We start from the raw sequence: 27111 nt of genomic DNA on the forward strand, positions 1-27111 counted from the left end.
TCTGGAGAGGTTTGGCTCTGAAGTTCCGTATTTTAATTGATAGAATGTTGCTATGGAGTTATGAATCTCTGACTCTGTGCTACGGACGAATGCTTTCTCTAACTGTATTGCCTATAAAGGAGAAATAGAGAGAGAAAAGAGGGTAACATATCACCATTGTAAAAATGGAATGGATGTAAGGAGGATTATTTATTACGAAAATAGAAGGGAACGCAAATGGGAATAATACCTTATTTTGCTGTATGCCATTGTTATTGATGCAAAATAAACAGTCGAGTATACACAAACACCAAATGTTGTTCATACACACATCACGGACTTCAAATATGTAGCATGTACTTAGAAACAAGTACATCCATGCTTGTATGTATTAGGATAGTAGATCCATACACAAATTTTTATCAATTGTAGCACTTAAAACACAAGGCACTCGTTATCAACACGCAATGATTATTTTCATAATAATCCCAGAACTGAATGTGTATAAGTATATATCAACATTAAATGAATTAACATTGTTAATGTTTCCGTTTGCTTTACCTTCGCTATGTCAAGTAGCCATTCGTTCCTTGTCTTGCTGTCATCGGCACACATTATGTACTCGGTACCAGATGAGCCACACGTGACTAGGAACTTGTGTCTCTTCTCTCCCTTTTCTTCTAAAACTTCAGTGTGGGTACTCTCATTTATTGCCAGACTACCCTAAAGAAAGAGGGAGAAAGAGAGAGGGAGAGAGAGGGGGGAGAGAGGGGGGAAGGCGGAAAGAGAGAGAGGATAGAGGGAGAGTAAATAAGTGAAGCAAGATAAGAGAGAGACAAACAGAGATAGAGACATTACACATTGTGCGGCTTGTTTATAGTTTATAGTTATTAACACAAGTGAACTGTATCATAATAATAAATAATAATAATAATAATAATATATAATATATAATAATATATAATAGTATTGTTTAAAGAATGCAGCTATTATGTTGTAGTATGTTCAATCACTATTACCCAGTATGACATAGTAGGTTACGCAGGACAATGCTAAAAACAGAAACCAGTTAATGGCTGACCTCTTTATAACAACTAACCTCCTGAATACCTCCCACAATTACCCAACACTATTAATGGCATTTCTATCATTGTACAATTGTGTAAACCACAAATAATGTCATATGTGCACAATTCATTATCAAATAATGCACATACCATGTACATGCAATATAAGGCAGAGCTTATCTAACCAATAACAGACCATGCATGCACTGGTCTGTGTATTTTGTACTCAATATTATGATGACATAATGGACATGCAGTATTGATGAAGCATCATTATTTACACGAGTAAGTACTAACTTTCACAATCATCTTGTCTCTTGATTCGTAGTACGTGAGTGAGTTTCTCGTTAAAATAAAGAACCTTCTCTTCCAGTTTTTGACCTGGTGACCTTTCTTGAACAGGTATCCTTTCCTAAGCACGCCATTGACCACTTCATCCTTCATATCAACAATGATCTCAGATATTACACGAGAGTCTACATAAATACTTGAGAAGCAGTCGACCAGCGTGCTGAGAAACTTGATGAAGTCGAGGTTAGTGTGGTTTCCCTGCTGGAAGGACTCGTTCCAGGTGAACCCGGCCTTGGCGACAAACATCCTCAAGATATCGTTGAGTATATCAGGATCAAGGAGAGTGCTAAGGGTGGAGAGATGGGAACAGAATACGAGCCATAAGTTGTAGAGGTCTGTCTGGGAGAACCATTTAGGGTAAGCAATTTCGGCCTTAAAGTACTAAATAAAGAGAAAGAGAGAGAGAGAGAGAGAGAGAGAGAGGGAGAGAGCAGAATAATAAAAGGATATAATGATGAAGTAATAAATAAACAATTATAAGTATACAATGATAATTTTGATGCACATAAATGTATGGGATATTTTATCCATAGGAGTAAAGAGGGAGATCTTTAGAAAGCACATTATTCAATTATTTTTGATTCTTATCAAATTAATAATTACTTCAGAGTAATACTCCCAACAGAGCGACTGTAATTTCGACTGATCGAACTCAGTATCCATCAGCGTTATGATACTCTGACAAACGACTGCCGTGAATTCCTCAAACGAAGACACGCCCTCGTAGAAATTGAGTACCTCGAGACTCGGCACAAGTTCTGTGACTGGTAAGCTTGCTACTGGCTGCTTCTTCTTTTTAGTAACAGGTTTCTTGTGTCTGTATAAAGAGAGGAGGAGAGAAGGAGAGGGTGATAAGTGTTTAAGTATAGGACATGTTTAATTGTTAACACAAAATCAACAGTAGGTTACATTATGACATGTTCTTGCTTAGTGGTGTCATTAAGATTATTGTGCATGAGCAAGATCTAAGAGTGCATAAATGAGTGAAAGCAAGGGCTGGGCAATGAAAGGAATGAGCCTTGAGCAACTTAAAAGGAAGAAAACACTGAGAGTAGAAATACTAATCTTCTCACAAACACTACAGTACTGAACATAGATTTTATACGTGAAAGTTGCTACTTTAGTAATACTGATAATAGCACAACCAATGCCTGATTAAACTAACTAACAACTCCTACATAAAGTGCCTTAATCTAAGCGAAAATAAACAAGTACATATACAAGTACAAACATGGAGAAAAGTGACTTTCCCTTGGCTGGGCACTTAATTTTTCATTTACTAACGTGTTCAATGCAGTGAGTAATTCCTGACAAAACTGCTCTATACGGTGAGATCCAGAGGGTAGCTTTACACTGCTACGTGGAGCTAGTATCATGGCTGCATGCAGGATAGTATGTTTTGTTAGCTCTGTCACTTGGTCGCCGACAAGTCGGGCAGGAGAAAGCGTCAAAGAGCCACGGCCTTCAACAGAGCCTTCAAGTTGCTCCTCACCTGCAGGTACAGGGAGAAAAGAGTGAGACTTTGAGGCAGTTTTTAAGTTACTTACTAGTCGAAGAGGACATCTTATCTCCTTCCTAAATTGCAGTCTCCTGTTTTTTAGCTGTCCTTCCCACTTTGGTGGATGGAATGTAGAAAGATGGGATGGGCTTATTATTTATGGCCCACCAACGCCCACTCAATTTGCACTTTGAAATAAACACAACAAGCAAATGCTCTTTAGGGCGTTTCGCTTCTCTTCTTTGCATTTGCTTTTGTAATTGTCGTTGCCTGCATCTTGCATTGAAAAGAGAAACTATTAGCTTAGATTTAGCTGCACTTTCCTAATCCATTTCATCATGGCTAATGTCCGGATTAAGCAGCTGCAAGATGATTTAGAAGCAGTTCAAAAGAAAACATTCACCAAATGGATAAACTCCCATTTATCTAAAGTAAGCAAATAGATCTACTGGAGGCCCTGGGTCTGTTTACGGTTAATTTCGCATGCTCTAATTGCAAATTGTAGGTTGGGCTCCACGTGAATGATCTTTTCAAAGATCTTTGTGATGGTAGAGCTCTAATAAGACTCCTCGAAAGGCTCTCCGGGGAAGATCTGGGACCAGTCGGTCGAGGGAGACTAAGGATCAACCAGATAGAGAACGTTGGTAAAGCTCTGGCGTTTCTTCAGAAGAAAAATGTAAGAGAGAAAACACCAGCATCCTGTGAAGGGAATGATCTTGTATTATACTTAGCCTGACTAATATTAATTAAAAATAATAATAATTATATCTCATAATTTTGTTTCTTTTTTTGGTCCAATAGGTAAGTTTGCCATCTACTGGAGCAGCTGATATTGTTGACGGGAACCCTCGTCTGACCCTGGGTCTGGTTTGGACCATTATTTTGAGATTTCAAATTCAAAGCATTCAACTAGACGTAAGCAGTAAATCAATAGTATTTCATTTAATGCTATCGCTATGTGTCCTATAGGACTCAAGTGACATCAAATCGGCTAAAGAGGCACTATTGCTCTGGTGCCAAAGAAAAACATCAGGGTAAGGACCCATTTGTTGATTGAGAGTTGGTGTGTCATTGTAATCAGCTCTGATGGTTGCAGACTATTATGATTATCTGTAATGCATTCATAGTTATCCTGGTGTTGATGTTCAAAACTTTACCACCAGTTGGAAGGACGGCTTAGCTTTTAATGCTCTTATCCACAAGCACAGGTAATGAGCTAAGCCTCTGTAGTGTTGTCCTTATACATTATTGTTATGCAGACCTGATCTTGTGGACTATCCTTCTCTGAGCTCCAAGAACCCTATAGCAACTCTAAACAATGCTTTTGAGGTTGCCGAAAAACAGCTTGGTATACCACGTCTTTTAGATCCAGAAGGTATATATGGATTGACAATAGTGCAGCATAGCTGTGTAGTGACACAAAACCACTATTCTATTCTTATTAATATGCAATGTCTCCTCTTCTTTTTATAGACTTGATGGTACCTTATCTCGACGAGAAGTCAATAATGACATACCTTGTGTCTTATTATCATTATTTCTCAAGACTAAAAGCAGAAGAAACTGGAGGAAGAAGACTCAATAAAGTATTTTACTTTACATTTTAATGTTCATTTTGAAATGTTTTTTTTTTCATAGATTATTGGCATATTAGTGGAAATTGATAAATTAAAAGAAGAATATCTAATCCAGACTAGCGATCTATTGAAATGGATTGAAGATACTATACTGAAACTTAGTGACAAGAGGTTTCCGAACACTCTGGAAGGGATGCACCAGTTAATGATAGCCTTCAAAACATACAGGACGAAAGAGAAACCATTAAAGTAAAATAATGCTTTTTAAAATGACATGAAATTTTTTTTATATTTAGGTATGCTGAGAGGACTAATCTAGAAGTCCAGCTGTTTAACGTTCAGATGAAACTAAGGTCAATACATCAGAAGAACTGGTACCCTCCTGAAGGGAAACTGGTATCAGATATAACTCAAGCTTGGATTAATCTTGACAGTGCTGAGCACGAGCGTGAGGTATCACTGAGGAAAGAAATAATACGGTATCACTTCCGACATGAGGAGATCTTATTCATATTATTTATAGGCAAGAAAAACTGGAGAGGTTGGCGGAACGTTTTGCTCGTAAGTCTGATCTTAGGAAGACTTGGTTGAGTGAAATGGTTCAGGTGAGTTCTTATGTACCTAAAGCAATTTTTATTTCATTAATTAATGTATGTACATCTTTTTATGGTATGCAGAAAGTTTAATGTGATTCCGATCAAAATTGGATTTTTAGGGAATTTTCTAAAGTTGCTTTAAAATTTGGCCAAAAAGCCCATGGTTTTTTCCAAAAAATGGCTCCAAAATCACTCCCAATTTTTATTACATTTTCTGATGCATATTGATGTCCTTATGCTGTGTAGAAAGTTTGAGCTAATTCTAACTTCAATTTTTCAAGTTACGACCATTTTTAAAAAAGAGCTGAGTTCTGAAAATTTCCCTGTACTATAGCCCATGGTTTTTCCAGAAAATGACTCCGAAATCACCCCCAACTTTTATTACATTTTCTGATGTATATTGATGTCCTTATGTTGTGTAGAAAGTTTGAACTGATTCCGACTTCAATTTTTCAAGTTACGGCCATTTTTAAAATGAGCCAATTTCTGAAAATTTCCCTGTACTATAGCCCATGGTTTTTTCCAAAAAATGGCTCTAAAATCACCCCAAATTTTTATTACATTTTTTGATGCATATTGATGTACTTATGCTGTGTAGAAAGTTTGAACTGATTCCGACTTCAATTTTTCAAGTTACAGCCATTTTAAAAATGAGCCAAATTTTGAAAATTTCCCTGTACTATAGCCCATGGTTTTTTCCAAAAAATGGCTCCGAAATCACTCCCAATTTTTATTACATTTTCTGATACATATTGATGTACTTATGCTATGTAGAAAGTTTGAGCTAATTCTAATGAATATTTTTTGAGTTATGAGCAATTTCTTTTTTCTAGGTTCTTAATGAAATGGAGAAGCAGACCGACATGGAGGCAGTAGATGCTGCCCTAAAGAGACATGGTGCCATATCAACTGAAGTCACAGCTGGAGTAAGATTCAAATGTGACATTGTAAATTTTACTTTATTTATGATAAATTAATTTGTAGCAAGCACGATTGAAAATAGTTGCATCAATTGCTGAAGATTTAAGAAATGAAAGATACCATGCTATTGATGACGTCCAAGAAAAGTTAGTGATCTACATGTGGCAAGAAACTATGATTTTATATTTAATTTTTACAGAGAGAAGGAATTAAACGACAGCTATCAGGAGTTGCTGGAGAAGTTATCAAACTGTCAAAAAACTTTATCAAATGCTCACGAAGTGATGGTCCTTTTTATAGAAATGGATGACTGCCTGTCCATGCTATCTGAATTCGAAGTTAGTCTATACTATACAAAAGCCAAACTGTTACAATTATTTTTTTTTTGTCTCTAGCACTCTCTTCAACTTGAAGAATACGGCAAACACTTGTTAGGTGTTCAAGACCTGCTTCAGAAGCACACCATAATGGAGAGTGAGCTCACATCAGTCGTTGATAAATCCAAAGGTCTTAATGCACAAGTATGTACATACAAAACTAAAATACTAAATACTCACGTTAATTGTTTTGATGTTTGTATACATGTACATGTAGATGGAGAAGTTCATTCAAGACAAGCACCCAGAGAGCAGTGCTATTAAGGAGAGACAGTCAAAGTTGGACACTGCTTGTGCCAGAGTTCAGGAATGCTCAGCAACCAGACTCCAAAAACTAAAAGTAATTCTCATTATTATTATTATTATTATTATTATTGTTGTTGTTATTATTTTGATTAATTATTTTGCATATTTGATTCTAAATTAAAGGAGTCCCAAACATTGTGTGAGTTCTTGTTGCAAGTTGAGGAGGAAGAAGCCTGGATCAAAGAGAAGGAAGCTCTTTGCTCTTCGATGGACTTTGGCAAAGATCTCAACGCCGTCATGCTCTCACAGCAGAAGCATAAAGCACTGGAGAGAGACATTGAGGGAAGGGAGCCTCACTTTAAAGCAATATGTGACAAAGGTACCTTGTAAATCTACTAATAGATGCATATACAGCTGAACTTAGTATCATCGTATTAATTTTTTTATTCAATAATCTTGCTTGCTTATTTTATTATTACATGTTAATATTTTTTTGTTAACTTAAGGTTTGGAGCTGAAGGGGGTCGAAATGCTGAGATCTTCAACCAGCACCAGCTCCATTGAGAGATCAGCAGTATCACGTTTCAAACTCCTCTCGGAGAAACAAAGCCGGACAGATCTATCAGTACAAAACAAGACAGTACAGAACCGGGTCTCAGGACTACAAGAGAAATGGGACAAACTCAAGGACCTTCTCTCTCAAAGGAAAACAAAACTAGAAGAAGCTATTCAAAGCCAAAAAGTGAGAGAATAGTGACACTCAATCAGTTTAACTTTGATTCACAAACTCTTTACCCTTTCTTTCTTTCTTTCTTTCTCTCTCTCCTCATTTATAGTATCATGCTGATGCTGATGAAGCAGAGTCTTGGATAAAAGAGAGAGAGCCGATTGCGTCTTCCGAAGATTATGGAACAAGTGAATTGTCAGCAAAAGCTCTGTTGCAGAACCACGATCGTCTTCAGTTGGAGATCAAAGCTTTTGGAAGTGAAATTGATAGACTGAAGGAACAGAGTAAAAGAGTGGCAAGCACTGCCTCTAGCACCACCACTTTTGTAAGTATAGGGGGTCTTGTGATGGTATAAATATTGATTACCTATACAGGAACCCATTGCTGAGGACAGCATTGATGAAGAGACTGCCCCGGAGGATGAAGAAGTGGAAATTGAGGTGGAGAAGGAGATAATGGAGAAGAGAGAGGTGGAGAGAGAAGTAGAGGAAGAGAAGTCAGTCGCTCGTGTGAAAGCCATTTACAAGCACCACGGACAAGGAATGGGATTTGAGAAAGGAGAGGTACAGCATGAACACTCATCTTGTTATGCTAGTAATATTTGTTATCAATTTTTAAAAACGTTAGGTTTTTATGCTTGTGTCAAAGTCCAACCCTGACTGGTGGTGCGTAAAGTGAGTCTTTAAATACATGTATATTGTGGGAGATTTACTGGGTCCTTATAACATAATGCCATGTACACTACCCAATACTGTTGTATACTGTGCATGTTTAATTATTGTTTTTAAGTATAAGAAATAAGGATTTCACTAAGAGCTACACTCTTAACTACTCTCCTCTCCAAAAATTCGACACGCTTTTGAAAGTCATAATCGACTTGACAGCTGCTTATATGCTCTGTCTTTATAAAGCAGACATTTGGAAAAGTCTATCATGGGTTGTCCCTATAATCATATTCATTAGTTATTACAAGAACAATGTATCATTGTGTATACTTCATTATTATAATCTACACATGTATAACTTGTATTTTATACTATTCCTCATTATTCATGCAGGAGAGGTAATGGGCAGCAAGGCTATGTTCCAGCAAATTATGTGAAGGACATTGAACCTAGTGTCATCAAGACTAAAGTTGTAAAGAAGGTCATTGAAGAGGTACCAGTGAAAATAAAGGAGAAACAGAAAGTGAAGAGACGACTCCGCAAGCAAAAGGTATCCAAAGGTCCCAGAGCTTTCTCAAGTGAGGAATATATTATCAAAGTTATAAGTTTAGCAATTGTGCAGTAATTAAGATCTAAAGTTTAAAGTTATATGTATCTTTGTCATTTTTGTTAATGCACAGCTTATGGTGGTTATGGTCAAGTGAAGTTTGAAGGACAGAATGTAGCCGCAAGACAGCAAGGGATGAACACTGCTTATGAAGGACTTCTCAGAGCAGCTGAAGAGAGAAGAAAATGTCTGGAAGACTCAATTAAATTGTTTGGTCTCTCACGAGAGTGTGATGAAGTGGAGGCTTGGGTCAGAGAGAAGGAAGCAGTTCTAAAAGGAGAAGAGAAAGGGAACACTAAGGAACAGCTGGACTCAATGCAAAAGAAATATGATGTAAGTAATGGAGATGCTGTAGTTATATTTATAGTAATGTATTGCTTGCATTATTGTTACTATTTTTATGTACAGGGACTCCTGACTGAGATTGCTGCCAATAGCGTGAGGGTCCAACAAATAAATGCAGCAGCTGCTAAAATGTCTAAACTCGGACACTCTCAAGCCGAGCTGATTCATCAAAGACAAAAGCAACTTGAAGAAAAGTGAGAGAATCATATAATAATGAAATTAATATTAACTGTTATCCCTATAGGTGGCAATCACTGGATTCATGTAAAGCTAAAAAAGAGGAAGCTCTCTCAGTCACTAAGACACTGTACGACTTCCACCAGCTGTGTGATGAGACCCAGGCCTGGATTAATGAAAAAGATCAATTGTTATCAGTCGATGATATTGGGCGAGACTTACCAGCTGTTCAAAAACTACAGAGACGACATCAAGTGAGTTATGAAATGTATTCAAAGAAGCAACAACAATGATAATATATTGTATAGGGTCTTGAGAGGGAGATAGTCCCAATGGAGGACAGGATAGCTAAATTGACTCAAAGAGCTAGTGAAGTGATTAGGCAGTCGCCTCAGGACAGTCGTCAGGTCCAAAGTGTTTTAAATGGCGTCTCTCAATCATGGGAAAGTTTAAAAACAAAATCCGCTAACAGAAAACTTCAACTGGACAATGCCCAGCTAATGCACACTTTCATGACTGACTCTAGAGAAATGGTAAGGAATATATTGCAAATATTTATGTCTCATTTTGTAATGTTAATTTTTATTTTATTTGTAGGTTGCTTGGTCTTCAGAGGTCGCTAAGCTCCTATGCTCTGAAGAGCTACCACAAGATGTTGAGAGTGCTGAAGAAGTCCTTGAGAGACACAGAGAGATAAAAACTGACATTGCAAATAAACAAGAATCTTTTGATGCTTTACAGTCTCTCGGACGGCGTGTGGTACCCTCTGCCAAAGACCCTGAGCAGGTCCAGGAGAGAGTGAAGCAGCTCTCACAGGAAATGGCAGAACTGAACGAGCTCTGGGAGAAGAGGAACAAACAACTTGTGCAGTGCAGTGAACTACAGGTAAGTATTGTACACTGTAGGTGTGATACTGTCCCCATGAATGTTTTGATAGTCTTTCCTGAGAGATGCTGAGCAAATTGATTCTGCCACGACAGCTCAAGAAGCATTCTTATCCAATGATGACTTAGGAGTAAGGACTCTTTTTGTAACGGCGTGCGTTTGATTTAAAGTTATTTTATTGCAGAATTCAGTTGACACTGTGCAAGTACTGATGAGGAAGCAAGAGGAGTTTGATCACACATGCCAGGCTCATGATGATAAAATAAAGCAGCTCTGTGACTCTGCCAATAAACTGATACATGGTGGGAACTACGATATACCAAAGTAAGGCAGTATTTTACTAAAACCTTGTTACTAATGTCCTACTAAAATGCTGTTACTAAAAAGTGCAACTTTATGTTCATAAATTGCATAATATTGCTATTATTACTATTATTATGCTTTGTTGTCGTAGGATTGCTAAGCGTAGAGATGAGGTCGTTGAAAAAAGGCAGAAAGTTAAAGCACTGTCAGCTGAAAGAGCAAAGCAACTCTCAGACTCTATGGCCTGGCAGGAGTTCTGTCGTGAAGCTGATGAGGTATAAAAATAAGATGAGGTGATTTTACTGCTATAACGTACGCTGTAGGTTAATTCATGGATTCACGAGAAGCTTCAAACTGCAACGGACGAGAGTTATAAGGACCCGACTAACCTTGAAAGTAAAATGCAGAAACATCAAGCATTTGAAGCTGAGATTGCTGCCAATAAAGCAAGAATGGACGCTGCTTGCAAGGTAATAAAACCACTATCAAATACAAGATATACACCTAGTGACTACTTGTTGCATGTATTGGCCATTCTTAACTCTGAGGTGTTGTTTTTGCTGTTGTCTTATAGATGGGTAATGAGTTGATGGCTGCTAATCATTTCAAGTCAAACAAAGTCCGTGATATCACTCACCAGGTAACTCAAGACTGGGACAAACTAACCTCAGCCTCCTCCGACAAAGGTATAATCTAAAAATACTTTGATAGTTAAAGTCTATTTTACATTTTTTGTTGTAGGTTTGAGGATAAAGCAAGCCCTTGATCTTCAGCTCTACCAAAGAGCTTGTGATGAACAGTTGGCCTGGATATCTGAAGCTGAGAAGCAACTGGAGAGCGAAGAAATAGGAAAAGATTTGCAGAGTGTTAGGTTCTTGTTGAAAAAACACGAAGTATGAAGAATATTTTTTGCATTTTTGATTTCTTTTTTTCCAGCAATTGGAGGCTGACATTCGCTTTCATGGTGAGCAAGTGAAGTCATTGCATGGAACTGCTGATAAGTTAAGCAGTGAAGATCATTTTGAAAAGGGAAAGATAGCAGAGCTGAAGAAGAAGCTAAGTGATCGGTGAGACTAATATTTATATACACTGTACAAATACATCTACTCTGTAAAATGCTTCATTATTGATTTTTTTAAGACTCATAACTCCAGAATTTGAGCTCAGAATCTGCTCAAACTTTCTGCGTAGCATAAGTACATCAATATGTATCAGAAAATGTAATAAAAATTTGGGGTGATTTTGGAGCCATTTTTTGAAAAAAACCATGGGCTATAGCCTTGGGTATTTTTGCATTTTCTTAAAATGGCCGTAACTTGAAAATTTGAACTTGGAATCAATTCAAACTTTCTACATAGCATAAGGACATCAATATGTATCAGAAAATGTAATAAAAATTGGGGGTGGTTTTGGAGCCATTTTTTGAAAAAAAAACCATGGGTATTTTTCAAAATTTTGGCATTTTCTTAAAATGGCCGTAACTTGAAAATTTGAACTCGGAATAAGCTCAAACTTTCTACACAGCATAAGTACATCAATATATATCAGAAAATGTAATAAAACTCGGGGGTGACTTTGGAGCCATTTTTTGGAAAAAACCATGGGCTATAGCCTTGGGTATTTTTCAAAAAATGGCTCATTTCTTAAAATAGTCATAACTTTAAAAATTGAGCTTGGAATCAGCTCAAACTTTTATATAGCATTAGTACATCAAAAAGAACATGTAATAAAAGATGAGTTTGAATTTAGTGTTGTAAAAACATGCTGTACATGTTGATTCATTTCTGTGTAGAATTTCTTCACTCAAAGAACCCTGCGAGAGTCGCAAGCAAAGACTCGACGAGTCCCTCAAACTGCAGCAGTTTTATCACGAGGTGGAAGATGAGCAGCATTGGATAAAGGACCACACCCCTCTCGCCAGCTCAGACGACTATGGGAAAAGCTTACAAGAAGTTCAAAACCTTCAAAAGAAGCACCAGGTAAAGAAAAAATGCATGTATTTTAAAAATGAAAAGCTATAATTATTAATAAAATTATTTTTGTAGATATTATTCAACGATATATCAAGTCACGAGCCAAGCATTGAAAAGGCCAAGGAGCAAGGAGAGAGCCTCATGGCTGAGGGTCATTTTGCTAGTGATGATATCCAACAGCAGCTGTTGGACTTACAGTCGTGCTGGAGACAACTCAAACTCCTGGCATCAAGAAGATCACAGAAACTAACAGACTCACTTGAAGCTCAGAAAGTATGAGATTTACATGCTTTAATACTACTTAGCTATCCATTTGAATTAATTTATATTTTTTAATTTTTTTCTCTTAGTTTTATCAAGGTGCCAGTGAGGCTGATGTGTGGATGAATGACAGAGCTGGAGCAGCTGCTTCTCAAGACTATGGCAGAGATGAAGACGCTGCTATCAAACTCCTCAAGAAACACAAAGTACTAAGAAATTAATAATTCTAATATTTTATTTCATTTTTATCATCCATAGGCTCTTAGTGAAGAAGTGGAGAGATATACCGAAGTAGTGGACAAACTCGGAGAGGATGCCCAATCACTGATAAAGAATGACCACTTTGACAGTCCTAATATTGGAATTAGAAAAGTAATCTCCACAAATGCACCTTTATAATAAGAATATATTTTTAAAAGTACAACAGTACCTTTGAAAAGAGAGCACTCTATATTAAGGACAGCTTGTACTGTACATGTACATGTACTTGTTAGATATTTAGCTACTGCTGTTTACTTCCATTTTATATTCTTGTAGTCTCAGTTAGAAGAGCAGCTCTCTGGTCTTCAGATGTTAGTAGCTGCCAGAAGCTCTAAGCTTGAGGAGTCTATAAAACTCCATCAGTACATCAGAGAAGCCGATGACGTTATATCCTGGCTTGAAGAGAAACAATCTCTGGCTGCTTCTGACGACTATGGAAAAGACTACGATCATTTACTAGTAAGAAACAAGAAGAGACTACCATCTTTCATTTCTCATTGCTTGGCAGGTTCTTCAGAAGAAGTTGGACGAGTTCAAACGTGATGTAAATGCTAGCAGCGATCGCTACACGTCAGTCAATAAGCTAGCAAGACAGCTAGTGGCTGAGGGTCACTCTGACACTGTTGTCATCAAAGAAAAACAAGACCAAATGAGGTACGCATATTCTTAATAATAAAACACTTCTACATTACCAGTATTACCTACATTACTTACATTACTTGCATGTACATTGTCATTATTTATGTAGAGAGGGTTGGGCTACTTTGCAAGACGCCCTTCAAAGTCGTGCAAAGAAATTAGCCGAAGCGTCAGAAGTTCACAGGTTTAACAGAGACGCCAAAGAGATCCAAAGCAGAATAAAGGTAGCAGCAGCCATGATAATGATACTGTAGAATAACTCTATTCTATTATAATGGTTTAAAAGGACAAAGAAAACACGGTCTCATCTTCTGATCTTGGTAAGAGCATTAGCAGCGTACAAGCATTGCAACGTAAGATGGAGACTTTTGAAAGAGAAGTTGCTGCACTTGGAACAAAAGTAAAAGAGAGAGTGTGAAAGTCACACATGTCATGTATGAAGTAATACATACATGGAATACAGGCAATGCAATATCACTCATGACATGTAGTATAATATACTGTGCAAGTAGTGAGAGGCTTTTTATAATTGTTTATAATTAATAACAAGGGTTTCATTAAGAGTAAAAACTAAAAACTCTCAACTACTCCCCTATCCAAAAATTTGGTTTGCCCAACGGGTGTTTTTGATGACATTCATGAATTAAGGTATGGAGCTCTGCCTTTATAAAGCAGGAATTTGGAAAAGTCTATTGTGGGTTGCCCCTATAATCATATTCATGATTTCAAGAACAATGTAACATTGTGCTCTTATGTAAACACAGTTTCAAATCCAGCTGATTATACTTTTATTTTATTTTTCAGGTTAGAGAGTTAGGCAATGAGTGCCTACGTTTGGCTGCCACACAGAGTGGGTCTGCTGCCCGTAATGTGGAGGATCTAATGAACAACGTACAGACAGCATGGGAAGCACTCCAAGCTGCAACTGCCAGCAGAAAAAGGAAACTAAAAGCTTCACTTGAACTACAGAAATTTCTTAGCTCGGTAAGTAAAAGTTTGGCAATAAAGTCTCACAACTTTGTTGTGTAAAAGCACTCTAGTGTATTATAATGTACACATTTTATTTGTGCTCATGTAGGTAAGGGATCTTATTCTGTGGATGAAGGACACTGCAGCTCAGATATCAAGCGATGAAGCTGTCACTAGCGTAGCTGCTGCCAAAGAGCTACTGGACAGACACAATCAAGTCAAAGCAGAGATTGATGCAAGGGAAGAGTCAGTACAAAAGATAGTGAAGACTGGGAACAAGATGGTACAGCAGGGACACTATGCAAAGGCTGAAGTAAAACAACCATACTATTATAATATACTATTATTCTAAATCTACTGTATTTGCTGTAGATTCAGTCCAATGTGTCTGATCTTAAGGCTGAAAGTCAAAAGCTACAAACTCTTTGGCAGGAGCAGAAGGCTTTGTTTGATCAGAAGCTTCAGTATCAGCTCTTCCAAGAAGAAGTGGACAGTCTTGAGGCTACTTGCAACTCACACGAGGTCAGCCAATCGAATATCCTTTAGTCTACCCCAACCCTCTCTCCCTCTCACCTCTCTCTCTTCATTTATAGGTTCAGCTCCTGCAGGATAAATTAGGAGAATCAGTTGATGAATGTGAAGTACTAATGAAGAAACACGATGCCTTTGAGAGACTTATCCTTTCACATGATGAAAAGGTTAATTTGTTGATGCAGCATTACTAATCTTTACTTCTCTCTCTTTCTTAAGGTTTTAGAGACTTGTAAATTTGCTGATGAGCTTTGTAGCAATGGCCACCTCGAGGCAGACAGTATTCGCTCTAGGAAGAATGCTCTCAAAGAAAAGTATCATATAAAAATAATACCTGTGTCTTTATAATACCATCACAGGAGACAGAGAGTGAAGAAAGCAGCAGAACACAGAAGAAACAGACTTGATGAGTGCCACAAGTACATGGTCCTTGTACAAAATGTGAACGAAGCAGAATCCTGGATAAGAGACAAGCTCCAGATGACAAAGGATGAGAGCTATCGGGACTCTGACCTCGAGAGCAAGAAGAAGAAGCATCAGGAGTTTGAGGCTGAAGTGAATGCCAACGAGCAAAGAATACAAACCATTGCTCAGGTAAAAGGAACCCTATAATATCAGAAAATACTAGCAAAAACGAAACTTACAATAACATTATTATTATTCATTTTGAAGTACTACACGTATACTGGTACATACAGAGAGTCTTTGTTGTACATTTTTACTTTGTTTCCTTTCAAAGGATGGTGAGAGCCTTATTGATGTTGGTCATTATGCGGCAGAAGAGATTGAGGGACACGTTGAAGGATTATTTAAACTTTGGGAAGAACTACAAGTTGCTACTGATGAGAAGGCACAGTCGCTTGAGGAAGCCATTTCACTTATGCAGTTTAAGAGAAAGGTTGACAGTCAACAGGTCCTCATGTCAGAAAAGGTTTGTAATGAAATTGATTATGACAATGCTATTTCTTTCTCTTTATTTATCTTTATCCATAGGCTGCCATAGCATCTTCTAAAGAAATTGGACATGATCTAGAGCACTGTGAAACTATTATCAAAAAATTCAGCGATTTTCAGAAAGTATGGAACCAAACTATATAAGCTCCTTTTAAAGTAATCTTCTTGTCTTTTAGGAGCTCCTCATTGATAAATCTTATGTTGATGAGATCAACCAGCTGGCAGCTAAACTGATCAATGAAGAGCACAGCTCCTCTCAAATTATAATGGAGCACAAAGACACGGTCAATTCAACGTGAGCATGCACGATATTCTAGCACAATGATATATCATGCACCCCTACATTAGGTGGGAGGAGTTACAAGAACTAGTGAAGGAGAGACAAGCACAACTGCTAGGTATGATGTACTTGCATGCTGTATTTAATAGAATAAATGTATATTATTTATACATTTATTTTCTATCATTGACTTTTGCAGGTGCTAAAGAGGTTCATAAGTTCATTAATGAGGCCACAGATACCAACGACCGCATGAACGAAAAAGCCAAGAGTCTTCAAGGAGACGATCACGGGAAGGATCTTGCTGGGGTTCAGGCACTCCTGCGCCGTCACGAAGAGCTAGAGAGAGACCTGACTGTCATTGAGGATAAACTGGACGTAAGTTTCTGAGATGTAGAACTGAAAGTAAATAAAATTTTTTGCAGCATTTAGATAAAGAATCAGAGAGACTGATAGAGAGTCAGCCTGATTCAGCTGACCTCCTTCAAGAGAAACTGTCAGAGATTATTGAGAGCTGGGAAAAACTGAATGAAAAGGCAGATCAAAAGAAAGCCATACTTGAAGAATCACTGATATATCAGGAATTCCTAGCAGACTTAAGAGACTTGGTGAGTCACTGTTGGCATTGATTGATTGCGCTTTTAACACTGATTTGATGCCCTGATTTAGTACGCTTTAAATGCATTGTTAACATTGATTTAATGCACTGTTAACATTGATTTAATGCACTGTTAACATTGATTTTGTGTATTATTTTTGACATCGATTTGACATGTTTTTATTCACATGTAGTTGGCGTGGGTTAGTGACATTAATAAAAGGAATACATCAGAAGAGCTGGCACGTAATGTTGCTGAGGCCAGCACACTCCTTGAGACACACAAAGAAAGAAAGGTTAGACAGTTACATTATATAGTACACTGTTACATTCAATTGTTATTGTTATACAGAAAGAAATGGAAGGTAGAGAGGAGACATTTCAGAAAATACACCAAACAGGAGAGGTAGGGAGAAAGATTAAGGAGGCAATTCATTACTTAATCCTGCTGCTCCTTCTTCTTTTATTGTAGAAACTCATTGAGGAGAAGCACTTTGCTTCAGCTGAGGTACAGGCCAAACTTTTGACTCTTTCAGAGGAGAACCAAAACATGAATAAAATATGGAGCGAAAGACAGAATCTGTTCCAGCAGGGCAAGGAGCTTCAGGTATCATTGAAATGTGCATTCACTTACACAGTGTATTGAGTCTTTGTTGCTATTCTATAGCTATTCTTACTGTCTGCTGAACAAAGAGATGTATGGATTGGGACACAAGAAGCTTATCTTGCTAATGAGGACCTTGGGGTGAGTATATATGCATATATTTATTTATTTATTTATTTATTTATTTATTTATCTGTTTTAGGATTCATTAAGTTCTGTTGAGTCATTGCTAGCCAAACACTCAGACTTTGAGAAGTTCTTACTAAATCAAGAAGAGAAGCTGTCACAACTGAGTGAGCATGCAGCTCAGCTTATAAGCGATGGACACTATGAGTCTCCAGCCATTACTTCAAGAAGGTAGCATATTATGATTTATCATAATGACATTAGTATTGCTGTTGTGCAGAGATGCTGTTCTTGGAAGGTACAATCGTCTGAAGCAACTCTCACAGCAAAGAATGAAAAAGCTTCAAGACTCGAGCAAACTTCAAGTTTTCCTTCAAGAAGTGACAGAGGCAAGCAACAATTGAATAACAATTCATATAGCAACTATTGTCTGTATATTACTAACATGATACTGTATTTGTATTTTGTATTTAATTTATGGTTTCAGGTTGAAGGATGGATTGGTGAGAAGACTCAAATTGCTTCCGAGGAGTCTTTCCTTGACATGACAAATCTTCAGAGTAAACTTCAGCTTCATCAAGCCTTTGAGGCAGAGTTGACCGCAAATCAAGATCGTGTTGATTCCATTCAAAAAGTAATGATCCTGATCTGATATTGATTTACCGTATTTTAACACACTTCTCATAGGCTGGTGTTGATCTGATAGACACCAATCATTATGCCTCACAGCAGATCGGTCAATGCATTGACAGGGTGAACAGCAATTGGCAGACATTGCTAGAAAAGTATAACAGAAAATCATCACAATCATTTACCGTGTCATTCATAACCAATAATCCATTGTAGATCAACTGACAAAGGTCAAAAACTGAAACAGCTTAGAGACCTGCAGGTATTTGAACAAGAAGTAGAAGATGTTGAGGATTGGATCGCTGACATGGAGAAACAGTTAGCCTCTGAAGATTTTGGCCGTGATCTCATTTCAGTTAATAATCTCCTCAAATCACATACTGTGAGGATATTAGTCAAAAATTTAAAGTTAATAATTCTTTTTTTTCTTCAAACAGATGCTGGAAAATGACATACAGGCTCATCAGGACAGAGTTGATGACATTCAAATTAAAGTCCGTCACTTTGCAGATGACAATCACTTTATGATTGAGAGGATCGAAGACAGAGGAAGGGGACTAATGACAAAGTATGAGAGAAAAAAAACCTTCTCTTAGAAGCTCAATTTTATTAATTTACTTTGTTATTTTCTAAAGGTATTGCAATCTTGAGGATCCTATGTCTAATCGTCTGAAGCAGCTGGAGAGTTCCCTCCAATATCACAAGTTCATTCACAACGTTGAGGTCGAGTTGAATTGGATACAGGAGAGACAGCACCAAACAGCAAGCACTGACCTTGGAAGCAACTTGACTGGAGTACAGAAACTTATTACTAAACACGAGGTAGAAGAATAAAGAGAGAAAGAGAGAGAGTGAGAAAATTATAATAGAAAAGATAAGAAGCACATCAAACATTGACTTACCTCCTCCTCCTCTTTCTTTCTCCATTAGGTCCTTATGAAGGAGTTAGGCAGCCATGAGAGTGTTATCAAGTCTCTCTCAGACGAAGGGAATGAGCTCCTTCATGCTAGTCATTTTGCTGTTGTACAGATACAGCAGGCGCTCCAGAAACTAACAGACTCATGGGAGGATGTGAACATGCAGGCAGAGGAAAGGAGAAAGAGCTTGAATGACTCATTACACCTTCAACTAGTATGAATAAAATATAAATAAAATGATAATATTAAATATTAAAAATATAAATAAAATATAGTATTAAATATATACAAACTGCATATTGATAAGTAAAACCTTCTCTTTCTCTTCTCTTCCTCCTCAAATTGCAGTATTACTCAAAAGCAGCAGAAGCAGAGTCCTGGATGAAAGACAAGAGACCATTAGCAGCCAGTAAGGAATATGGTAAAGATGAGGATAGTACGCTGGGACTCATGAAGAAACACGATACCTTCCAGCAGGACCTTGACTTGTACCGTCCAAAACTCGATGAGCTTTCCTCAGAGAGTTCCTCAATGATTGCTGCATGTCACTATGACTCACAAGCCGTGCACGAGAAACAGGTTAGAGAAACTCGTTTGACTGCTACTGATCATATGATGCTGCTGTATATTTCAGAGTCTCTTGGAGAAGCAATTTGAGGAGTTGAAGAGCTTGTCTTCTCACAGAAACAAGCGATTGATGGAAACAAGACAGCTCCATGAGTACAACAGGGAATGTGATGAAGTGACCAAGTGGATGAGAGAAAAGGAAGTGGTTACCTCTTATGAGGAAACGGGACGTGACCTTGAACACGTTGAGGTAGAAGAATAAAAAAGAGAGAGAGAGAGAGAGTAGATGTACGTGTATATGTAATGGATAGCAACTGTTAGACGCTGTTTACTTGTTTTAGATACTGCAAAAAAGATTTGCTGATTTTGTTCGTGATCTGATGAGTTCTGGTGACCGGATTGATCAAGTGCTGACAATGGCTAAGAGATTGACTGACAATGGACACACAGGTAATAAATAATAACAACAACAACAATAATAATAATGATGATGATGATGATGATGATGATTTTGATCTAAGGAATTTAGTCAAATCATTATTCCCCTCTCTCTTTCTCTCTCTCTTTCTTTCTCTCCAGATATGCGTCATATCAGTGAGAGAAAAGAAGCTGTCATTACTTTATGGAAGCAGCTCAAAGAACTAGCAAATGCTCGTACTGAAGCCCTAGCTATGGCAAAGAAGATACACACATTCAATCGTGAGGCTGACGATATGACCCACCAAATAACAGTAAGCATAGCTACACTCACAAACTGCCTCCTATTAGATGTACATGTACATGCATGTAAATTGTATGCATACATGTACATGTACATTGAATATATATATGTACATGAATGTATGGTTGTGCATATAATGTATTTCAAATGTTGTAATGTGTCTCTTTGTTTTGCATAGGAAAAGAGAAAGGCTATACACAGTGATGATTACGGCAAAGATTTGGCAGTTGTACAATCACTTCAAAAGAAGCACAATGGCTTTGAGGTAGACCGTGAATTAATTAGCTGGCATCTAAAGTTATAATAAATTAATCATTTTATTGTTATTTCTTTGACAGCTTGATCTTGCTCCATTGGCACAAAGAGCAAAGCAGCTAGCAGCTGATGCCAAGAGTCTAAGGAGCCTGTATCCTGACGGAGCATCACAGATCAAAGAGAAGGAAGAACAAGTGACAGCAGCTTGGAAGGAACTTATAACAAGGACTCAGCAAAGAAAAGAGAAACTAGGACAGGCCGAGGAATTGCAAAGATATTTGAATGAATTCCGTGATCTCAGGTAATAATGGAAGAAGCTTTCATAGAGAATTATTTCAAATGAAATGCAATAGCATAATGGCCAAGTTTTTGGGCAACTTTAAAAATTTGTAGAAATTCCAAATTTTGATCAGAATCAACTCAAAAATTCTACTCAACACAAACATCATATTGAGATATCAGACCTTAATTATTATTGTTATTTCATTATAGTCTGTGGCTAAGTGACATGAGGTCTGTCATATTAGCCGACGAGTTGCCACACGATGTCACCGGAGCAGAAGAACTGATACAGCGCCTGCTGGAACACAAGACAGAGATTGACGCCAGAAAAACGAGCATTAACCTCTTCCTTAGGAAAGGGAAGAAACTTGTAGCCAGTAACCATTATGCAAAAGATGAAGTAAAGCGATTTTATTTATTTTTAAAGTTCTACTTAATGTCTCCTTTCTCTTCTGCTTCTCTTCTCCTCTCAGATACAAGAGAAGATGAGTTATCTTGAAGACCTCCACAACAAGGTCCTCCAGCTTTGGGAAATGAAGCACGATGAGTACGAGGAGCACTTGGACAGTCAGAAATTCAAACAGGACTCTGACCAAGCTGAAGCATGGATTGCAGCTCAAGACGCTCTCATGAAAGATGATGACTTTGGAGTAAATATATATAGAGGAAGAAAAGAATGAATGGGAATAGATAGTTTGCAAGCATGAGATTTAATTACATGTCAAGCAACACTGGTATATATATATTGTTTCTTTGTTCTGTAGGAGTCGCTTGATGCTGTTGAGAAAATGCTCAAATCACATGCAGACTTTGAGAAAATGGTGATGAGGCAAACAGAAAGATTCCAGCAGCTAACAAGAGAGACAAAGACGGAACAGAAAGAAAGAAAAAAGAGAGAGGAAGAAGAGAAGAGAAGGAAAGAGGAGGAACGTAAGAGAGAAGAGGAAAGGAAGAGAAGAGAGGAAGAGATACGGAGACAAATGGAGGAAGAGGAGAGACAGAGAGAGGAAGAAAGACAATTAGAACTGCAGAAAATTAGAGAAGAGAAAGTTAGTGAAAAAAAATAAACAATAGATAATGTATATGACATTGTAAATTAACATAGGAAAGAGAAGAGGAAGAAAAAAGAAGGAAAAAAGTAATAATGCTTAACAATAATAATGACTGTTGTACATGTATTTCAGTTCTTCTTCTTCTTCTTATTATTATTATTATTATTGTTATTATCCTTATCATTATTATTATTATTACAATTATTATTATTATTATCTCATGCTCTTAGGAAGAAGCGATGAGGCAACAAAGGGAACAAGAAATGAAAGCCAAACAAGCAGAGGAAGTGAGCCTCAATACAGTTCTCATGACATCACTGTCTCTCTCATTACTATAGGCCCTCAGGAAATCTCCACCGCCCACTGCTAGTGGCCCTACTATGAAAACATCACCCTCAGGTAATGAATGACTGGTGATATAATGACTGGTGATATTTGAATACAAACAATGCCACTCACTCACTCCATTCTATTGTCATCATAGGGCTATATGATATACCACGAAGCCAGAAAGAGCAGCAAATTTATAAAGAAGGATTCCTCCAGAGGAAGAATGAGTTGGATGAAGGAGGAAGGAAGGTATGATTGGTTACCATAATTTGATTGTGTGGAAACACTCATTTAATTTGTCTGTCTTTGCCTTAGGCTGCTGCTAGATCTTGGAAGGCACATTTCACTGTTTTGACTGGAACTCAGTTGCATTTTTATAAAGACAAAAAAGAGTCACAAATTGTAAACACACATACACTGATATTAATAATAAATAATATTACTTATTTTTATTGCAGGGTACTAATGATGCTCCACCCATTAGCGTTGTATTAGGGACTTGTCAAGAGGCAAAGGATTATAAGAAGAAGCACACCTTTAGATTGACGTAAGACAACTTCATTTATTATATGCACTCATTGATATGATATGTGCTGAAATACCACACAGTCTTTAATGGCTGATAAAGAGTAACCATTTACAATTGAATACCAATTGCATTATCTGTTTGTATATTGTTTTTTTAATTTGTTTTTTCTCCTCTCTAGTCTACCCAGTGGAGCTGAGTATTTGTTCTTAGCTGATAGTGATGACGAAGTATCCAGTTGGGTCACTTGCATTTCATCAGTGATCAAAGCATGTAAGTAGATTTTTAAAAAACACATTATTTTGAATAAGTTATACTTTTTTGCTAAAATGAATGAGTATTGAGTTTTTTGCTTTTAACTTTAGCATCTCGTGTTTACGAGGGAAGGTCCCAGGTAGTGACCACACCCACTCATGTTAGTAAGGAGGGCGGGGCTGCAACCCCTGTGATGAGTGGTCAAACTGAAGGAGAACCTGGAGCCACTGGACAGGTACGAATAATTTTTAAAATTTCGCATTTAAAGTTTCTCCTGTCATTAACATATTGCGTATTGAAATGAAGATCTATATTCTTTGGCGTATTTCTAATAATTCACTTTCTCTCTTTCTCTTGATTGCAGGAAGGAGAGAAAAAGAAAAGACGTTTTACTAAAGTTTTTAAGAAGAACTAAACCCGCTACCCATTGTTATAGTATTAGACGCAAGATTTTATAGTCTAAGGACATTTATAGTATTAAAGATATTTTTATACTTTTTTATCTGCTGCTTTTTTAAATAAAAATAGTAGAAAAATTATAAATTTGAGTTTCAAAAAAATAATAAATAAATATGGCTGTTCAATGAAGACCGCTTCTATATTTCTCAGGAATGGCTTCAAGTAAACCTGCAACGTTTGAAATAAAGCCACGCCTTCACACCCTACCCACAATCTTACCTTTTTCCTTTAGCCACTCTTTGTTATATAGCCGTCCATAGTAACGCTAACAGCAATAATAATAATAATATATAATAATAATAATAATAATAATAATAATAATAATAATATTTAATAGTCATTATTATTTTAATAATAATAATAATAATAATAAATATTAATATTTACCTGACCACTATCACACAGACAAGTCACTACAGTATGTCCTGATCCAAGGGTCTTTGCAACCTTTTATAATAATTATAGTTAATAATAATAGTTAATTGGTAAATTCAAACCTCAACAGCAGCTGTGACATTTAAACCAGAGGATGCACCGACAAAGAAACCTTCTTCATGAAGTAAACGAAATGTCTACAAAAAGAGAGAGAGAGAATAAGATCATTAGTATTAACAAGTATAGTACCATTTTAACTAGCTCAGTGTCTTTCACAAGTATTGACCAATCAATTGGAGCTCCTTTAAGATTATCAGTCAACCTGCCTTGACCAATACCTAACACCAAAAACAACAACAAACAAACAAACAAACAATAACAAACAAACAGCAATAATGATAGTAATGACACCATATTAATGCCATACCTTCAGTAATGGATGATCCATCAGTACGCTCTAGTGCACCTTCAGTAAACCATTTGTACAATACACTGCCCTGCACAGCACATTATGTTATAATAATATCATAATATTAGCTATTGTACTTGTGGATCAGCTAAAACGACTTTAATGTCGTTATTCTTAGACTTAAGGTAAGTTCCTACGCCTAAAAGAGAGGGAATTGAAAGACAGAAGGAAGAGAAGGAAAAGAGAGGGTTAGGTATAAACAGTATGTTCTTCTTACCAGCTAGTGTTCCTCCAGTGCCAGTGGAGAATGTCACTGCTGATACAGCTCCGTTGGTCTGTTCCCATATCTCTGGGCCAGTGGTCTCTATGTGTGCCCTCCGGTTGGCAGTGTTATCAAACTGATTGGTCCATATTGCATTATCCATGCCATCAGCATATCTCTTGGCCTGTCAGAAGAGAAGAGAGAAACAGTGTTCATGGAGCTTCTTGTCAATAGAGAAATTCTCTACTGGTATATATTTTAAAATTTTATTCTGATACATATACCTTATGTTGTGTATTAACTTTGAGCTGATTTCAATTAAATCTATTAAAATCAAGCTAGTGACCAAAGGCTATAGTCTTTGGTTTTTGGCCAAATTTTGCCAAAAATGACTAGGTGAGAGTTCTTCATTTTTATAATTTTTTTCTGAACATATACATGTTCTTATGCTGCGTAGAAAGTTTGAGCTAATTCTGATCAAATTTAGATTTTTTACGAATTTTTAAAGTTGCTCAAAAATCGGGCCAAAGACCAAAGGCTATAGCCTTTGGTTGTTGGCCAAATTTTGTCAAAAATGACTAGGTGAGAATTCTTTATTTTTATAATTTTTTCTGATACATATACATGTTCTTATGCTGCATAGAAAGTTTGAGCTAATTCTGATCAAATTTAGATTTTTTACGAATTTTTAAAGTTGTTCAAAAATCGGGCCAAAGACCAAAGACTATAGCCTTTGGTCGTTGGCCAAATTTTGCCAAAAATGACTAGGTGAGAATTCTTCATTTTTATATTTTTTTTCTGATACATATACATGTTCTTATGCTGTTTTTCAAGTATGAGCTGATTCTGATCAGATTTGGATTTTTTATGAATTTTTAAAGTTGCTCCAGATGCCATGTACTGTATTGTAGTGCTTGTCAGCTCATGAAGCTCATGCTGTTTAGCTCACTTAGCATAATCCCCCCATGTACATATATGTCACAGTATAAAATATGAGGGTAGAGGTCCATTCTTACTTGATGATTGTAATTATTGGGATTGTCAAAAGGTACAGCTGGAACAGGAAATACCTCAGCACCTAAAACTCTCAAAGCGTCAATCTTTTCCTAATACATGTAACAAGTATAACACACACATACAAACAGTACATGAATTGCATATGTACTTTAGACTGTGTGTCAGGCATAAATATTACGCATTTATATCCTCTGGAATTACATATGTGAGCCAAACCAATGCCAGTATTACCAGCTGTGCCCTCTACCACAGTCCCGCCTGGTTTTAACAAACCTAAAAAAACATGAATACATACATTTACGATTTGATTGAATACCATAGCCCTAAATTGATATTTTATTTTAATTGATTTTTAAGTTAGAATAACATTTCCCCAAACCTCTTTCCTCTGCATCTTTCACAAGGAAAAGAGCAGCTCTGTCTTTGACTGAGCCACCAGGATTCAAATACTCAGCTTTCACAGCGATTGTGCAACCTTCGGATTATTTTAAAATGAATAACGTGTGAAAGTGTGTGCAAAAATGGAACCTGTTTCTTCGCTTAGTTTATGTAATTTTATTAACGGGGTCCTAAAAATAATTCTAATTAAAAGGAAAAGTGACGAAATAATTTTTACCTTCCAACTGTGCCACTGAGCCCATCCAGAATGGTCTATATATTCAAAAATTTTGAAATAATTATCAAAAAATTTTAAACAATCAATTTTAGCATTAATTTACATTAGAAGTGTTTCTGGAGGTGCCAGTAGAGAAGGAGGAAGAAGTTATGGTTATGGCACTTATGGAGGAAAGTGAATGAGAGACCAATGAAGTGCACCTTCTAAAACTCAACATCATTGTTCAATAATAATAATAATTTGGGCGGGGTTCAGGGCGGGGTGACTCCACCTGATTCTTGAGGGTGGGGCTGGAAGAACATGGCTGAGGCTCCAGAGAAGAGAAAGAAGAGGAAAAGCAAAAAGAATCAGGACACAAACCCACCTGAGGCTTTATCTGCAGCAGCTCCTTCAGTTGTAGAAACAAAATGTTCAAATTTTGAGGAAGAATTGAGCTGGTGCGTGAGACAATTAGAACTTGGACTCCTTAGACCAAAAGACAAAGGAGGAACTAGCCAGCAGAAGCAAGAAGCTCAAGGCATACTGAACAAACTCAGATCATCAAAGACTCCTCTGCCAAGAAAAAGGCAGCTAATGAAGCTCACATTTGGAGATTATAGATCGAAAATGAAGCAAGAGGAAGAGAAGGTGGAAAGAGAAAGACAGGCCTTCGTTAGAATTTCTACCGACACAGTTAAGGCTGGGCAGTTTTATAAAGCAAGTCAGGCTAAAGATATTCTTCAAAAAGACAAGGGCGGTGCTAGATTCAAGTTTAATTTCCAGATTGAAGCAGACGATTAAAATAATGATAACAAATTTGCAATTCAAAATTCATTCATTTTTGCAGCATAATAATTGTGTAGAATTTAATTTTGGCAATCATTATCATTGAATTATTCATAGCTTTATGTTTTTGATTGTTTCCAAGGAAACGGCATAATT

At 37.0% G+C, this 27111-nt stretch overlaps 3 protein-coding genes across 3 annotated transcripts; 2 read left to right on the forward strand and 1 right to left on the reverse strand.

Moving 5' to 3' along the window:
- Positions 1–3213: 3213 nt before the first annotated feature.
- On the forward strand, positions 3214–23554 carry LOC100634577 (spectrin alpha chain, non-erythrocytic 1-like). The gene is made up of 83 exons (XM_020000713.1): positions 3214–3326; positions 3401–3571; positions 3697–3810; positions 3865–3929; positions 4023–4103; positions 4155–4270; positions 4369–4481; positions 4534–4721; positions 4769–4951; positions 4996–5077; positions 5902–5994; positions 6053–6135; positions 6189–6327; positions 6385–6510; positions 6584–6706; positions 6796–6991; positions 7119–7354; positions 7449–7664; positions 7714–7902; positions 7967–8013; positions 8398–8582; positions 8685–8944; positions 9020–9150; positions 9201–9387; positions 9442–9666; positions 9731–10018; positions 10071–10148; positions 10203–10342; positions 10473–10596; positions 10645–10791; positions 10896–11007; positions 11063–11214; positions 11258–11388; positions 12114–12300; positions 12367–12567; positions 12645–12761; positions 12814–12927; positions 13093–13275; positions 13325–13470; positions 13565–13679; positions 13742–13855; positions 14260–14439; positions 14534–14737; positions 14797–14946; positions 15018–15122; positions 15175–15269; positions 15315–15549; positions 15695–15886; positions 15949–16032; positions 16086–16204; positions 16258–16307; positions 16389–16567; positions 16615–16797; positions 16982–17083; positions 17140–17193; positions 17260–17394; positions 17455–17532; positions 17594–17748; positions 17798–17906; positions 18005–18151; positions 18205–18302; positions 18364–18529; positions 18585–18715; positions 18783–18969; positions 19078–19278; positions 19413–19643; positions 19699–19881; positions 19973–20081; positions 20211–20362; positions 20531–20617; positions 20691–20908; positions 21100–21289; positions 21363–21539; positions 21654–21938; positions 21995–22015; positions 22172–22228; positions 22280–22340; positions 22426–22520; positions 22587–22673; positions 22730–22818; positions 22979–23070; positions 23163–23287; positions 23417–23554. Exons 1-83 carry the CDS (start codon positions 3234–3236, stop codon positions 23465–23467), a joined length of 11640 nt encoding a protein of 3879 aa, XP_019856272.1. The 5' UTR covers positions 3214–3233; the 3' UTR covers positions 23468–23554.
- LOC100634700 (cysteine synthase 1-like) lies at positions 23546–26441 on the reverse strand. The gene is made up of 14 exons (XM_003389035.2): positions 26294–26441; positions 26191–26225; positions 26103–26143; positions 25954–26049; positions 25723–25847; positions 25574–25663; positions 24573–24741; positions 24433–24494; positions 24314–24383; positions 24136–24224; positions 24009–24083; positions 23899–23958; positions 23731–23776; positions 23546–23679 (listed from the first exon to the last, which is right to left on the reverse strand). The coding sequence occupies exons 1-14, from the start codon at positions 26408–26410 to the stop codon at positions 23633–23635; spliced, it is 1122 nt and encodes a 373-aa protein (XP_003389083.2). The 5' UTR covers positions 26411–26441; the 3' UTR covers positions 23546–23632.
- Positions 26441–27101, forward strand: LOC105313974 (UPF0488 protein C8orf33 homolog). The gene has a single exon (XM_011407820.2). The coding sequence runs from the start codon at positions 26491–26493 to the stop codon at positions 26968–26970; it is 480 nt and encodes a 159-aa protein (XP_011406122.1). The 5' UTR covers positions 26441–26490; the 3' UTR covers positions 26971–27101.
- The last annotated feature ends 10 nt before the right edge of the window (positions 27102–27111 follow it).

Source organism: Amphimedon queenslandica, unplaced genomic scaffold, assembly GCF_000090795.2.
Source record: "Amphimedon queenslandica unplaced genomic scaffold, v1.1 AMPQUscaffold_13161, whole genome shotgun sequence".
In the NCBI taxonomy this organism is placed as follows: Eukaryota; Metazoa; Porifera; class Demospongiae; order Haplosclerida; family Niphatidae; genus Amphimedon; species Amphimedon queenslandica.